The 15,037-nt window shown below is 42.6% G+C and overlaps 2 protein-coding genes across 3 annotated transcripts; one reads left to right on the forward strand and one right to left on the reverse strand.

Annotated features, from left to right (window-relative positions):
• Positions 1–1,410: 1,410 nt before the first annotated feature.
• Positions 1,411–4,709, reverse strand: TERF2IP (TERF2 interacting protein). The gene is made up of 3 exons (XM_035337086.1): positions 4,220–4,709; positions 4,052–4,131; positions 1,411–3,335 (listed from the first exon to the last, which is right to left on the reverse strand). The coding sequence occupies exons 1-3, from the start codon at positions 4,707–4,709 to the stop codon at positions 2,895–2,897; spliced, it is 1,011 nt and encodes a 336-aa protein (XP_035192977.1). The 3' UTR covers positions 1,411–2,894.
• KARS1 (lysyl-tRNA synthetase 1) lies at positions 4,666–14,881 on the forward strand. Of its 2 annotated transcripts, none has more exons than XM_035336645.1 (14): positions 4,666–4,827; positions 5,488–5,638; positions 5,863–6,028; positions 6,443–6,536; positions 6,818–7,004; positions 7,184–7,309; positions 9,191–9,310; positions 10,158–10,320; positions 10,410–10,583; positions 11,379–11,464; positions 12,180–12,265; positions 12,581–12,707; positions 14,355–14,498; positions 14,750–14,881. In XM_035336645.1, the coding sequence occupies exons 1-14, from the start codon at positions 4,766–4,768 to the stop codon at positions 14,834–14,836; spliced, it is 1,773 nt and encodes a 590-aa protein (XP_035192536.1). In that variant the 5' UTR covers positions 4,666–4,765; the 3' UTR covers positions 14,837–14,881. The 2 variants fall into 2 exon arrangements, with proteins under 2 accessions (XP_035192536.1, XP_035192535.1); XM_035336644.1 differs by lacking the exon at positions 4,666–4,827 and adding an exon at positions 4,854–5,046.
• Positions 14,882–15,037: the final 156 nt, after the last annotated feature.

The raw sequence follows: 15,037 nt of genomic DNA on the forward strand, positions 1-15,037 counted from the left end.
AACCTCGGGGAGGATAGGAGGGAGTGCTGTTTGGACAGCAAGACCCAGAAGCATAGCTGGACTAACGGCAAAGGCCATGGAAAGCATGAGAACAGGGCAGACAGAGACGCGGGGCGGGGGGGTGGAATGGAAACAGACCATGTGATGGCAGGGGGTGGAGGCAAAACAAAGTAGCTGCTAGCTAGTCTGCAATTATGGAATAAACTGATGAGCCATCCCAAGTTAAGAGCTTTGGGACCACCAAGAGTAGAAGTCTAGAGAAGAGGGATGGCTTCCCAGACCAGAAGCAGCTCTGTTGTCACCTCCACTGGGGCAGACATCAGCATTCCAGATCCTGCACAGCTATTTGAGGTAAGAGACCATCCTGCAGCAGTTAAGAAGGGAGTTGCAGGACCAACTGTGGAGCAGGAAGGGGTAAGTAGAAGTTAGCTGCCCTATCAGCAAGGGAGCTGGTAGTAGTACAGCTGGCCAGCAGCATGTAAGATGTTATGTCCAAACTTTCAAGACAGTATGACTGATAAAACTATGGCTACATCCTTTGGCACATGCATAAGTAAAGATTGCTGCAGTCTGTTTAGAAACAAATGTCAGGTGTATATATATATTCTACAAGTTCAGAAGAGCTTTTATACCAATAAAGTGTAGGATGGCAAAGCCGCTAGTCAAGGAGACATTTAGAAACTAACTCTTAGGTATTCCTGTCTGTTGCTCTCCAACCTAGTGCATGCAATCAGTTCTTTATTGGCAATTTAATTATGAATGGGCAGAATTCACTCACTGTAGTTATGAATGGCCAGAATGCATTGATATTGATGAACGCTGTCTAATTCTGAAAGGAAGCAAATAGGAAATACCCAAACTCCAGATAATGGATTGCAGAATGAATAGTATCTGCCTTTTAAGTTTGTCTTTAACTCAAAGTTCCAGCACTTGCATTACCACTCTGCTCATTCTTCCATGTTTACAAATATAGCTGCTCCAGGCAGTTATACAAGGAAGATGCACGTATACTTCCTTGGGCTACAGAAAGCGTTCCTAATAAAATAGTACAGGGCCCCCAATATGAATGTGGAAAGACAACGTGTCTCATAGCCAAAGGACTATAACTGTGTCCTTGGTAAAAACAAAGCAGAGAAATTATTTTTATCACGAGAGTAGGCAGAGACAGAATGCTTTGAACCAGAAGTGTTTAATTCTAAATTAAATTTAAATTATTATTAAATTTAAATTTAATTCTAAAATTAATTGTTGTTAAATCTTACTACTTTATTTACTATGTTACCTTGCAATCTCTTATTAAGTGCTTGTCTGGTCTTCCCCACAAGTCCCAACGAATCAGTCTGAGCAGCATGAATGTACCAAACCATTCTAACTGTTTCAGCAAGAAATGACCTGTCTAGTAGAACACTGCACAGTCTAAAAGTTTTGGCATTTATTTGGTTAACAGTGGTCAACATTACAAGTCAGTCAGTGGATGCTTCAGTACATTGGTTTTCTGAAATAGAAATCTCATAATACTAAGCTATCATTGACTTTCAATAATAATTTGAATTTGCCTTAAAACTAGCAATTTCCTAATTCAACCTAATTTTACTGAGTACCATACTGCAGTAAGCAACAACCCTGAATGACTCTTTTAAAAAAAAATGTTAATTTTTTTTAAAAATCAATCTTTGCTTTTATAATCCATTTTACTTCACTAAAAGGATGAGCTAATTCCAGATTAACAGGAGTTATAAATAATGACTGGTGCCTAGCTGTTGTTTCAACTGATTGTTCAAATAATAATAGAGACCAAAACACAATTTCAAGCTCTATGTACTGAGTTTTTTCAGATTGTGACCATATATGAGAAATGATTTTCTCTCTCCCTCAGACGTTACACAACTAAAAGATACCTAAATTAACTCTGAGCACATTTTTGACTTAAAGTCTGAAGTGGATACAGCTAGACAGAACTACGGCATATGACCCTGAAAGGTGGTATACTTTTTCAAACTGGACTACATGGTCAGTCTAAGCAGAAGCATTACTTTGCCCAGACTGAAGACTTGGGACTCTTCAACCTGTAACTGTGGGAGAACTAATTGTTTTTGAAATCACAAGGACAGATGGTAAATTTAATGTTATTAAACAAATCCTGCAATATTAGTACTAGAAAACAGCTGTTGTAAGTTGTTAAAAATTGAGATGACTGCACACTTGCTTGAGATTTTAACCGAGATCTCTGTAATGTGAGACAGTATAATGGCCTGGTGAACCTTTTAGTCGTTCCCAGATCTCAGCATTTATTCATGAGACTGAGCGCCTCAAATACATCTAACATGAATGCTCTTGACCTTCTTTTTTGGACAGTTATATTTTCACTGGTATCATTTCTGTATGTCAGCTACTAATCAAGGTCCATTAACAAAAACATAAGGTAGTGACAACAGCTGGCAGAGTAAGTTCCTAGATGATCATCCACAGCATTCTGAAATGATACATGTAACAGAAGGTTGATATCATGTACTAATAAGACAGTGGTTTCAGTATTTAATGAGAGTCTGTCTCACTTTAGAGCCAACCTCATTCAAAATCCTCTACATACAGTAAAGTACAGGCCAAACTGTCAGATGGCTTATATAGTAAGTATAGAGTTTAAAGGAAATTTTCACTGAGAAAACTTATTACTAGATAGGATCTCTCTCTTCATCATTTTCTACTTTTAAATGTTCAGTATACTCTACCTTAAAAATACAAAATCAGCCTCTTAGAAAAACTATTTTAAAGCATTTCTGAAACTTTAGAACAGTATATAACATTCTCCATCACATTTGCATTTCTGAGATGATCTTGCTTTTATCAAATTCTTACCACTGTACCGGAACAGTCATTTCCATCTACTTTACTATCTAACTTTTCCTAAATGCTACTCGCTTTGCTACGTTTTCAGCTCCAAATTTTGCTATCAATTTACTTCTGGCATGCTCATCATCTTTTTGCAATTCTATATCATCCTCTCTGCTCCACACAGGGTATCCATCCAAACGCTGCCCTGTCTGCAGAAAGTATGATGTAGTCTCCACTTCACCAGTGTTTTTCAGAAAGGCCTGTGTAACAGTGAACAGATCCACATTAAATCTTTCCATGAAGTGCCGCATAGTTTTCACTACTTGTACCACACTGGAAGAAGAGCAAGTGCTTCTTGGTCTGTCTTCCCTTTGTAATTGAGTGCCAGGGAAAGCACAGTCCTCCATCCCAGTCTTCAAACCAGCTGCCGTTTCACCTGGAGACTTTCCTCCTCCAACTTGTGTAGGAAGTTCTTCTAAAGTGTCTGAGGTGTCACTTCCTGACTGTAAGTAAGAGGAATTATCAGTTAGGTATATTTCCCAGCAAGCTTGTTATTACTGCTACCCTGTGATCACCATCTTCCACCATGACTTTCTTTGACATATAAGGACACTCAATAATTATTGGACAGATCTAAATTCAGTGACTGCAGTGAAGCAATGTATGTTAACAAGGATATACAAGATGACAGAAAAGCATGACATATAAGGGAATATTTCAAAGGATCATAGAATATCTGAGTTGGAAGGGACCCACAAGGATCATCGAGTCCAACTTCTGGGTTCCCACAGGACCATCCCCCCAAAAAATCAGACCACGTGTCTGAGTGTTTTCCAAACTCTTCTTGAACTCTGGCAGACTCAGTGCTGTGACCACTTCCCTAGGGAGCCTCTTCTAGTGCCTGACCACCCTCTGGGTGAAAAACCTTTTCTCAATATCCTGCCTGAACCTCCCAGTCTGAACAATCTAAGTACAAAAAACAAGGATAAACGTTAATGCAACTGCATGAACGTTCTATGCCCAAGGTAAAAGCTGCCACTACAGCTCTAAACACATCATAGCACGTAACAGTCACGATAATCTCCTCAGCTGAACTTTGGGCAGAGAATCAAGCTACACAAATGGGCCCTACTGCACACGCTGCAGTGAGACGCTGCTCATCACAAGCCACATAGTTCACAGCTCACACGATGCTCCCGGGCCGGCCGCCGACGCTCACCTCGTCGCTTTCAAACTCCCGATTCGCTGCCTCGAAAATGCCCATGCCTTGTGCGCGCTCCTCCTCCACTTGCTGGGGCTCTGCGGGAAGAAGCGGGCAATGGCTGCCAGGCCCGGGCCGCCGCCGCGACCCTCCTCCCCCGCCCCCCATAGGCCGTCCCCAGCTCACCCCCGTGCAGAGGCCTCAGGTGCCGCAGGTAGCGGTCGCGCATGGCCTGCCAGGTGTGCCGCGTCAGGCCGGCCCGCTCTAGCTCCTTCCACAGCGTCCTGCCGCCCACCCGCCTCCCGCCCCGCTCGCGCACGGCCTGCAGCAGCGCCGCGTCCTCCGCCTCCGTGAAGGCGAGGCGGCCGCGCGGCGAGGCGGCGGGTGGCGCAGCGGGCAGCCGGAAGGGCTCCAGCGGCAGGCGCTGGTTGCGCTCCACGCACTCCGTCACGTACTCGGTGGAGACGGCCCCGCCGGGCACCACCTCGCCGGGCTGCGCCAAGAGCACGGCGCCCGGCTCCTGGGTGCGGCACAGCCGCCCGCCGCCCGCCAGCAGCAGGGGCGCTAGGCGCAGCTTGGTCAGCCCGGGCCGCACGTAGAACTGCATCGGTCTCCCGTCGTCCCAGAGGAAGAGCCGCCGCGAGCGACCGGCCGCCGCGTTCCCGCCCGTCGCCATCGCCGCCGCTGGCGCGCAGGCGCCGCGGCACCGGAAGCGCCGCGGGAGCAGCGAAGATGGCGGCCGCAGCGGAGCGGGCTTGCGATGCGGGGGACGCTGAGCCGCGCCTCAGTAAAAAGTGAGGGTGGGCGGGCAGGGCCGGGCCGGGCAGGGCAACTGAGGTGAGGCGAGCTGAGCTGAGCTGAGCTGAGCTAAGCTAAGCGAACGTCCGGCGTGTACCGCCAGGTGATCCGTTGGGGCGCGCCATGCTGAGCTCCGCCGCTGCGCGGCTCCGCGGCTGGGCCTGGAGAGCCGCGCCCGCGCTCCGATGGCGCCAGGCGCTTCATGACCAAAGCAGGTCGGTGCTTTGTGATCTGGCCGGACCCGCCTCTTTCCTCATGAAGTCCCGGCCGGCGGGGCCGGGGGCTGTGGGGCCCTGTCGTCCACGGGGAACGGGCCGTGAAGGCGGCAGCGGGAATCTGAAGTAGAGCCTGACTTTAACTGGTGGAGAGTTTGCCTTGTTTCACTTTCCTGCTGCGTGGGGTAGCTCTGCTTCTATGAAGGCTTGTATAAGGGGGCCTGCAGAGGATCCTTGGGCTTCCAGGGAACGCATCCTCAAGGTCTGTTTACACAATATTCAATTTGAGTATATTTAATATTGAGTATTATTTTGACTTTAGGGCAGAGTAAGGGAAATGACAGGGCTATTTTTACAGTAAGGTCTTGGCAGAATCTGGCCAAGTGCTTCCCCAACAAGTATCAAAATACCTGCTGCATCTGTTCTCCTTCTGTTTTACAGCGAGCTGAAGAGGCGTTTGAAGGCTGAAAGAAAAATAGCTGAAAAAGAGGCAAAGCAGAAAGAGCAAAGTGAAAAGCATTCAAATAAGCCTTCCTTGACTTCTGACTCTGAGAATAACATTGGTGCCGATGAGGAAAACTTGGATCCAAATGTGAGAATCTGGCCCTGTGCTTATTACTGTTTTGAGAATAAGTATTGTTGATTTACATTTAATTTTTATTCAGAATGAGCTAAATGGTTAAAAGGGGGAGAGAGATACATATTCCTAAGTCAGGGTAGCTACATATTCCTAAGTCAGGGTAGCAGTGTTTTAACTTGTAAAATACTTTAAGATTCTAATAAAATCATTTGGTCTTGTTTGTTTCTTGTTAACAGCAATACTACAAGATCCGTAGCCATGCAATCCAGCAGCTGCAGGGAACCAACGAAGATCCTTATCCCCACAAGTTCCACGTAGACTTATCTCTCTCAGATTTTATAGAGAAATACAGTCACTTGCAGCCAGGAGACCACCTGACAGACATTACAGTGAGAGTGGCAGGTAAAAGCTAATCTGGAATACAGAAGGATGGTCTGTTGCTTTTCAGAGCTAAGTCCTAGCTGGTTTTAGAGATGGGGTGGTCTGTTTTCAAATTTTGCTGGTCCTCTTAGTCACGAAGCTAAGTCTGTAGCAGTGTTACACTATTCAGGACAGGCTTTCAGACTGAGTGGATTGTTGCAACACACCTTACAAGTATAACATCACGTTATGATTTTGGCTCCAGGACCCAAAGCTCATGTGAAATTTTGTGCAGTCATGTTAGTTTTAAGACTTTAACTGCTGATTTTCCACATTTAGTGATAAATTCAGAACTGACAATCTTTTTTACGGGTGGTGGTAATATTGTGGCTTTTGCTCTTGTGTCCTTCTGTTACGGACGTGTTTCTCAGTGTTCTGCATGCTTTTGGTATTTAGGTCGAATCCATGCAAAGCGTGCCTCTGGAGGGAAACTGATTTTCTATGATCTTCGTGGTGAAGGAGTCAAGTTGCAGGTCATGGCAAATTCCAGGTAAGTAGAAGTATTCCCAGTAGCATTCTAAACTGAACTGTGCTGTAGGACTTAGAAATGTGTAGTTGGGCATCCAGTTCTTTCATCGCCTTAGCTAAGCTGTTCGGCTAGGGATTCGCTTAGGTAGGCAGGTAATGTTTTGCTTAGGCTGTTATATATGGCTTGCTTCTTAGAAGAATTCTTGTTTTTAAGAATTTGGCCTGAGGAGAGACTTGCAGGACAGTTAGAATGTTGAACTTCAAGCAAAACTACCTACTTTTTTTTTTTTTTTTTAATTACAGGCTTTACAAATCTGAGGAAGAATATTTCTGTATTAACAACAAGCTGCGTCGTGGGGACATTATTGGTGTAGAAGGAAATCCCGGGAAAACAAAGAAAGGGGAACTGAGTATTATTCCTTATGAAATAACTCTGTTATCTCCATGCCTGCACATGTTGCCTCATCTTCACTTTGGCCTCAAAGATAAGGTAAGGTACCTGCCATACCCGTAACTCTTGGAGGGGATTTGACAGGTAGTTCTGAATGGATGACCTTTTATATCTGCTGATGGTATCGGTGAACAAAGAGCCATTTGTCTTGTTTTGGTACTTTTTTCTTTGGCAGTACATTTTGTCTAGCTTGTTCTAAAAATATTTGTTATTTTCAGGAAACTAGATATCGTCAGAGATACTTGGATTTAATTCTTAATGATTATGTGAGGCAAAAATTTATAACCCGTGCAAAGATTGTGACATATATCCGGAGCTTTCTAGATGAATTGGGCTTCCTAGAGGTAAGGCTTTATCGTTTGTTTCTGTCTGCATACTCAATGTGTTTGGGGCTTCTCAGCTTCAGGGATACCATATATTCAAGCTCACATGCAAAATATTTATAGAGTGAGAGCAATTACCTCAACACAGTGTGTTTATCAGTTTCAGGTAACAGGAGCTGTTTTTTTTCTCTCTTTTTAAAGCTAAGACTATTGCTCAGTTGGTAGCCTATGATTCAGAAAACATTTATCAAGGTAGTACTTCAAGCTACTACCTTATTTCAGTAATATAAGGTAGAAGTGACATCTTTGCAATGGCATTTTGCTTCTGGAGGTAAATGCAGATTTTACTTCCTGTAAGTAAAATTAATTTTATCTTAAGTTCTCTTGAAGAGTAGTATATTAGAAAATAATAGTAGCTCTGCTCTCTGTTGCAACCAGATTCTTAGTTGTACTTTACAGTTAGCAAGGAGATTAGAAGTTAATGTAATTCCATTAAGAGTTTATCAGATGAATCTGCAAAATCTGCCAGTGGAGTTTTTTGAGAGCAGAGGAAGGATGAAGCAGTCTGAACCTGTGCTATGTCCTCTGTCTTGCCATGTAATGGCTTTAAAATCTTTCTTCAATTTTTTTTTGCTTTTAATCTAGTACTTACAAATTATACAATTTTGACAATAATTTGATGAAAGAGAACCATAAGAGTCCTTCTTAATTTATGCAAAGTGTAAATACATGAACAAAATAAAAGGCAGAGGAGTCAGGGAATGGTCCGCGACCTAGAGATGCACGAGTCAATGCTGAGTCATTAGTGTCCATGTGGCATAATGTGTCATACCACAGGCAGATAACTAGCTTGAGTTTGAGAAAAATGCAGCCGAACTGTCATAGATATTGTACCGTGTTCTTCAGGTTACTGTCAGGGCTTGTTTGCAGTCAGTTCAATAATTTGAAGTTAAACTGCATTTCTGACTCCAGTACTGTCTGGGATGCTCACTGCTTTTTGTTTTCTGAAGCTCAGCCTGATTTATAGTGCAGATGTGTTTGGAGAAACCCATTAATTCAAAATACTTGTTTAGAGACCTATATTAATACATATCTTAGAATGGTCCTCCTCTTTTTAAAGTTTTAGCTGCGTTCTTGTTCTGTCGTTATCACACATCAACTTCTGGTTTTGCCCTGATCTTTGTTCTTTCCCAGAATCCCTGAGTCTCATTGTAGTTCCTCTTCTGCACTGCTATAAATAGTTCTGTTGTGAATCATGAAATACCTGTTTGAGGTTACTAACAGGAGATTAATTCTTGTTGGTAGTGAGATATGAGGGTATAGCAGGCATCCTGAAGTTCTTTATGCTGATGTGTAAGCCAAGCCTGTATGTCAGCACAGCAGATTAAATAGTGTATCTCCCACAAAATCAATTAGAAAATCATTTTTATCACTTGGGCAGACTTAGAGGAGCAGCTGGTTGTATTGTTTTGCCACTTTAATGTGTACTCTGAGTACGGGGCTGAGGTTTGATTTGTAAATCATTCTGCCATTCAATTTTTCCAAAGGTCATCTTTATTTTGTTACTTGCCTGTCAGGTTCTTCTTTCCATGAATTTGATGTTGAACTTAAGTCTCTCTTTCTCTTGTAGTTGATAGTGTATATTCTTTGCATTATTATTGACTGCATGGGAGAAACGGCCTTTACTACAGAATTGTTTTCATATATTGGAATGTCAAAGACTAAATGAAATGCAGAGATTTTTTCATCAGGGCTAGCTGTGGTTGGTTGGTTTTCTTGTTTTACGGAGTTCTGCTGTGGAAACAGAAATACCCTAAGGGTGAAAGCAGGGTAGGTATTGAGGAGGAGCCTGGAAATATTTATGCCAATGTTAAATTCTGTTATTTTGTTATTATTTTACAGATTGAAACTCCTATGATGAATATAATTCCAGGCGGAGCCATGGCAAGACCTTTTATCACATACCACAATGAGCTTGATATGAATTTATATATGAGAATTGCTCCGGAGCTTTACCATAAGGTAAAATACAAGCCCCTCATGGTTAATCCTATATTCTCCAGCCTGTTGTGATCTCACAGAATCGCAGAATGGTTGAGGTTGGAAGGGGCCTCTGCAGGTCATCTGTCCAAACACCCCATTCAAGCAGGGCCACCTAGAGCAAGTTGCCCAGGACCATATCCAGACAGCTTCTGAATATATCCAGAGGCGATATAACAACCTTTCTGGGCAGGCTGTGCCAGTGCTCAGTCAACCACAAGATACAAAAGCTACCTGATACTCAGATGGAGCATCCTGTATTCCAGTTAGTACGCACTGCTTCTTTTCTTGTCACTGAGCACCACTGAAGTGAGCCTGGCTCCATCTCCACATTTTTTCTTCAGTTATTTACATTATATTGGTAAGATTTCCCCTAGAGCCTTGACTAGCCTAGACAGTCCCACCTTTCTTAGCCTTTCCTCATTGCAGAAGTGTTCCGTAATTCAACTTAGTGGCCCTTCACTGGACTCTCTCCAGTGTAACTACGTCTCTGTTGCACTGGGGTCCAGAATGGATGCAGTACTCCAGGTTTTGCCTCACTAGTGCTGAGTGGAAAGGAAGGATCAGCTCCCTTGACCTGCTTGCAATACTTTGCCTAGTGTAGCCAAGAGCGCTATTAGCCTTCTTAGCGGAAAGGGCATATCTCATTCTTTAAAATAAATAATTAAATAAATTAGGATTATTCCTGAAGAACAGTGGACTCAGTGGATTAGTGGAAACAAAATTAATCTTCAATCAGATTTTTCAGGTCATGTTGCAGTTATGTTCGTATGAGCTCTTTTCAGTTCTTTGAAAATGTTAGTATTTACTAGAATTTCCTTTTGTTTAGATGGTGGTGGTTGGAGGCTTGGACAGAGTATATGAAATTGGGCGTCAGTTCCGGAATGAAGGAATTGATTTGACTCACAACCCTGAGTTCACAACTTGTGAATTCTATATGGCTTATGCGGACTACCATGACTTGATGGAAATTACAGAGAAGTTGCTTTCAGGTGACATATGCAATATTAATTAAAAAAGAATAAGAATCTCCAGAAAGAATTGTATATTATGTTGTGTACTCTCTTCTATACTCTTGTAGGGATGGTGAAACATATTACTGGAAGCTACAAGATCACTTATCATCCAGATGGTCAAGATGGACAGGCATATGAGATAGATTTTACCCTTCCTTTCCGACGCATTAGCATGGTGGATGAATTGGAAAAGGTTCTAGGAGTGAAATTTCCATCAGCTGAGTCCTTTGAAACTGAAGGTTAGATGGTGTTTATGCGTGTCCTATTATTCTTAACACACACAGAGCAAAGGTTTGAAGTCCTTGGTTTGAAGTCCTCAGCCTGCAGTCTGTCAGCTGCTTTTTTGAAGTGGTATCAGTACATGCGATTGACTTGCTCTCGTTTTATCTGTTAGGCGAGAGTCCAGAATGAAATGAAGCCTTCGTGCCATGCAGTTTTTAGCAAGTTCTGATTCTTACACCTCTTCCTTTGTGGAGTATATATAATGCTGTATACTCAGAAGACGTAATCTGAGGAGTTCTTGATCTTTTAATGAAACATGGCTTTTTATTTCTTATTTCTTCTGTCTTTTGTGCAATTGAGCCTCCATGCCTGTGATCGTAGGTTAGGAGTAAGACTATTTTGGGCATTCTTCAAAGTTGGTGTATCTGATATTTTATTCTTGAAATCATAATATGTAAGGAAACAAGTTCATACACTTTAGTGTTGTGTTTTTTTTTTTTTAATTTATTTTAAATAATAATATCAGACAGTTATGACATGGGATTGTATGTAACTATTTTCTGAGTTTCCGAAATGCGAAATAACTTAAATTTTAGTGTAAACTGATTAAAAACAAAACAAAGACAAACCCTACTATTTTTGTAGCGTTTGAAACTGACATTTGAGCTAATATTTTCCATGATGATTTCTGCTATTAATGTTTTCCACTATCGAGATTTAAAGAACTACTCTAAACCATTTTGAAGTATGCAGGAAGAAAAGATGTGGCTGCCTGGATGGCTTTTCAAATTTTTTGTCTACAACTGTTTTAGAAACTTGCAGGTTCTTTGATGACCTTTGTGTGGCAAGAAATGTTGAGTGTCCACCTCCCAGGACAACAGCCAGGCTTCTTGACAGAGTAAGTAACAGTGATTTTTTGATAGTCCTAACGTCTTTCAGGATCTGTCTGTATCAATAGAAGTCTCTTCAGAACAAGTTTAGCTGCATGTGACAAAATACACTGACATGGGCTAAAACTGTTTCTTTATGACAGTGATAAAACTTGTTTTATCAAAATCCTATTGTCTACACTAAAATGTAGTTGACTGATATCTGCTTAATATGAGATCTAGAGAATTTTAGCATGAAAACTGTTTTCCTATGCCCCTAAAAAATCTGCTTTATCTTTGTCAATTTTTTTTCAAGAGATGTGTTTTTTTGTATGTATCTTATCAAACTGGTAGGCTTCCCCTATAGCTCTTTTATTAACTATATTAAGTCTTTTCCTTTGTACTCAGCATATTGCCTTATAGAACCTGTTAACAAAAATAGTAACATAATTTCATTTGCACATCATAACAAAGGCCAATAAGTGAAGCAGCAGAAAAAAAAATATCATTGTTTCTTATCCAGCTAGGACGTATGTGTTCTATTAATGAGACCATTACAATGATTATGCATTATTAGTTGAGAAACTTCTCACTTTTATGGTACGTTCTTCAGTACTGAAGAGTACAGTATCACTTGCCAGCACTGCCTTTCCCAAACATCTTATTTCCGTATAAGATGTTTGGGAAAGGCAGTGCTGGAAAGTGATACTGTACTCTACACAAGTTTTGCTTTTGTTTTCTCAGTTAGTCGGTGAATTTCTGGAAGTCACTTGTATCAACCCAACATTCATCTGTGATCACCCTCAGATCATGAGTCCTCTAGCCAAGTGGTAAGAGTACAAGACACAGTATGTAACTCCTTAATCCTCTACTCCTACTTTATTAAAAAAAAAAAGTCACCTGTGAACAGGAGATACTGGTCTTGCATACCAGTTTGTTAGTTCTTACACCAATCCAGGTAGGTGTTTGTTCTTGAACTTTGAAGCCCAGCATCCAGAGAACAGGTATGCTCATACTGAGTAGCTTAACGTTTTGAGAGCTGTTACTGCTAAATGTGGGTAGACTTCCTGAAGTCATGCATGTGCTCTATTGCTTTTGTAAAGCTATTTATTTTAAGGTGTGTTTGATTTGCCTTTCTGATATAGGCATCGCACTCATCGAGGACTAACAGAACGTTTTGAACTCTTTGTGATGAAGAAGGAAGTGTGCAATGCGTACACAGAACTTAATGATCCTTTCCGGCAGCGGCAGCTTTTTGAGGATCAGGCCAAGGTAGGGTGTTTGCTGATAGTGAACCAATGATTTAGGCATGTAAGTAAAGAGTATTTTCTATGTCTAATTCAAAATCTGTCACTAGTCCCTACTGCTGAAATGGGTTGTTAATACTTTGAGTGAGTGTTCTTCACTCAAGTGAAAGCCTGTCATTAAAACTTACTTCCTTTTAAGGGAACCTTGCTCTAAGGTAAACACGTCTAAACTCTTCTGTTGATTAGTTTATAGTAGCACTGCTAGGTTTTGGAATAGCATGCTTTTTTTTCTAGCTGAAGTACTAATCTGAAAAAAGCAGATGTGCAGAGTGTTTCTCTGTGTTACTTGGATTGAAAGTGAGTTATTTTTCCACAATGAAGCCTTCATGTAATCATACATCATAATTCTTCCAGTTTCTTAAATAAATTTCCACGTTCAGTAAAAGTTTGAACGTTGAGTCTAATTTTCAGAACTCTGAGCTCTCTTAAATTGTTTCCCAGAATAGAGCTGCAAACTGGAAATTATTATGCCTGGAAATTGATAGCACTAGGTGACTCTACATAAGTCTGGGAAAGGAGGAACTCAAACTGACTTTGTTATTAATTACATATACACACACATGGATGCGTGTGTGCACTCATGATTGAGGTCAGATGGTGTGGTCTGCAGAAATAGATTTCCTGTTATTCCTACTGTTTCTGATGGCTTCACGGTACCTGAGAGGATTAAACAGTTATCAAAAACAGGAAAATACGTTAACTAACTTACTTGTTAGTAAATTTCAAGATGTTCAAGATGTGAATATTATTAAAGATTTCTTTCTCCTTGGGTCTGCTGTATGTTTGTTTGCTGCTGTTGTCTGATTATGACTAGTCTATGCAGACCTGTGATTATGTATGTATTGAATGAAAATTTGCCTGAAAACTTAAGGGGGAAATTGAGTCAAAGGGTGGCAGTCCACATTTCAGGATTTCAGACTCAGGCAGAAAAGTTTACTTTAATACTTTGGGAGAGTCTTTCTTGAAACTATGTATGCCAAAATGTTAGTTGTTTCAACACTGACATTTTGTAAATTTGAGGGGGTCGACTAGTCTGCATTTTTATTATCATCACCTTTAGCACTTGGAGGCTGTTAGAGCCAATTTATGTAAGAAGTATTAATTACTATCTCAGTGTCAGGGATTTTAATCTTTCTACCTGAGAGGGGAAAAAAACAACTGTTTAATCTTGTTTCATAGAGCAATTGCTGGTGATTCAAATGATTCTGGTTCTTAGTTGTTTCTGCAAACATTAAAGGGGGATTTGGAAGTGATAACGTGAGAAGCTTTTGAAAGCAATTTATTCCACTGTGGTCTGCTGCCATATGTCTCCGGAGACTGCTTTTACCGAAGCAAAGAGGCTGAGCGTTTGTCTAGAAAAGAAACTTCTAGATCACAAAGAAGTTGAGCTTAGATTTGATTTGGAAGCACCTGTACAGCTAGCTTCCACAGCTTTCTTTTTCCAGGTGATGAAACTTCCCACATTTGTTACTCACTTTTGTGGCTGCATAAGGCTTTGGTTTTATCAGTTACGTGGCTGCTACAAACATACTCCTTTCTGATGGCAACTAGTAGAACCAGTAGTATCTAGCTCTGAACGACCCTGCCTTTTATTGCTTATTTTCTCGTTTAGGCAAAGGCTGCAGGTGATGATGAAGCCATGTTTATTGATGAAAACTTCTGCACCGCACTGGAGTACGGCCTTCCTCCTACAGCTGGCTGGGGCATGGGAATCGATCGCTTCACTATGTTCCTTACGGATTCCAGTAACATCAAGGTAAATGTTAGCGGCGGCGCATGCTGCGCGCGGCTGAAAGGCAGCCGCGCGGTCCCGCCGAGCTGAACACCCGCAGTCACGTGAATCCGCGGGCGCCGCCCCGCCCCCGGAAGCCGCCCGAGCCGCCGAACGCCGCTCCTGGCCACGTGCCGGGCCGGGGCCGGGCCGAGACGCGCTCTCGCGAGACTTGCGCGCCGCGGCGTTTTGCAGGCCGGAGGCCTGGCTCGCGCTGAGGGTGTCCTTCTTTGCAGGAGGTGCTGCTCTTCCCCGCCATGAAGCCGGAGGACAAGAGGAAGGAGGCGCAGCCCGACCAGCCTGCCGAAGGCACTTCCGTGTGACGCCCGGGGCGGGTCGTCAATAAACGCAGCTCTGCCGCGCGAGTGCCTGTGTGTCTGTATGCGCCTGCGCGGAAGCTGCCGTCCCCCGCGGCCCGCGCGCGCCGGGGGTGGGGCTTGCGGCCGCGCGTGCGCGGGGGCTGCTGGTTGGGGGGCGCCCGCTGAGGAGCGGCGGCAGCGCCGGGTGGGGGCCGGCTCCGAGGG

Source organism: Oxyura jamaicensis, chromosome 11 (assembly GCF_011077185.1).
Source record: "Oxyura jamaicensis isolate SHBP4307 breed ruddy duck chromosome 11, BPBGC_Ojam_1.0, whole genome shotgun sequence".
Lineage (NCBI taxonomy): Eukaryota > Metazoa > Chordata > Aves > Anseriformes > Anatidae > Oxyura > Oxyura jamaicensis.

Coding starts and splice junctions, on each gene's coding strand:
- TERF2IP (XM_035337086.1), bottom strand. CDS start 4,709: ATGGCGACGGGCGGGAACGCGGCGGCCGGTCGCTCGCGGCGGCTCTTC. Junction 4,132..4,219: donor CCTGAGGCCTCTGCACGGGG/GTGAGCTGGGGA, acceptor TTCTTCCCGCAG/AGCCCCAGCAAGTGGAGGAG. Junction 3,336..4,051: donor GGGAGTTTGAAAGCGACGAG/GTGAGCGTCGGC, acceptor TCTTACTTACAG/TCAGGAAGTGACACCTCAGA.
- KARS1 (XM_035336644.1), top strand. CDS start 4,955: ATGCTGAGCTCCGCCGCTGCGCGGCTCCGCGGCTGGGCCTGGAGAGCC. Junction 6,537..6,817: donor CAGGTCATGGCAAATTCCAG/GTAAGTAGAAGT, acceptor TTTTAATTACAG/GCTTTACAAATCTGAGGAAG. Junction 12,708..14,354: donor TTTTTGAGGATCAGGCCAAG/GTAGGGTGTTTG, acceptor TTTCTCGTTTAG/GCAAAGGCTGCAGGTGATGA.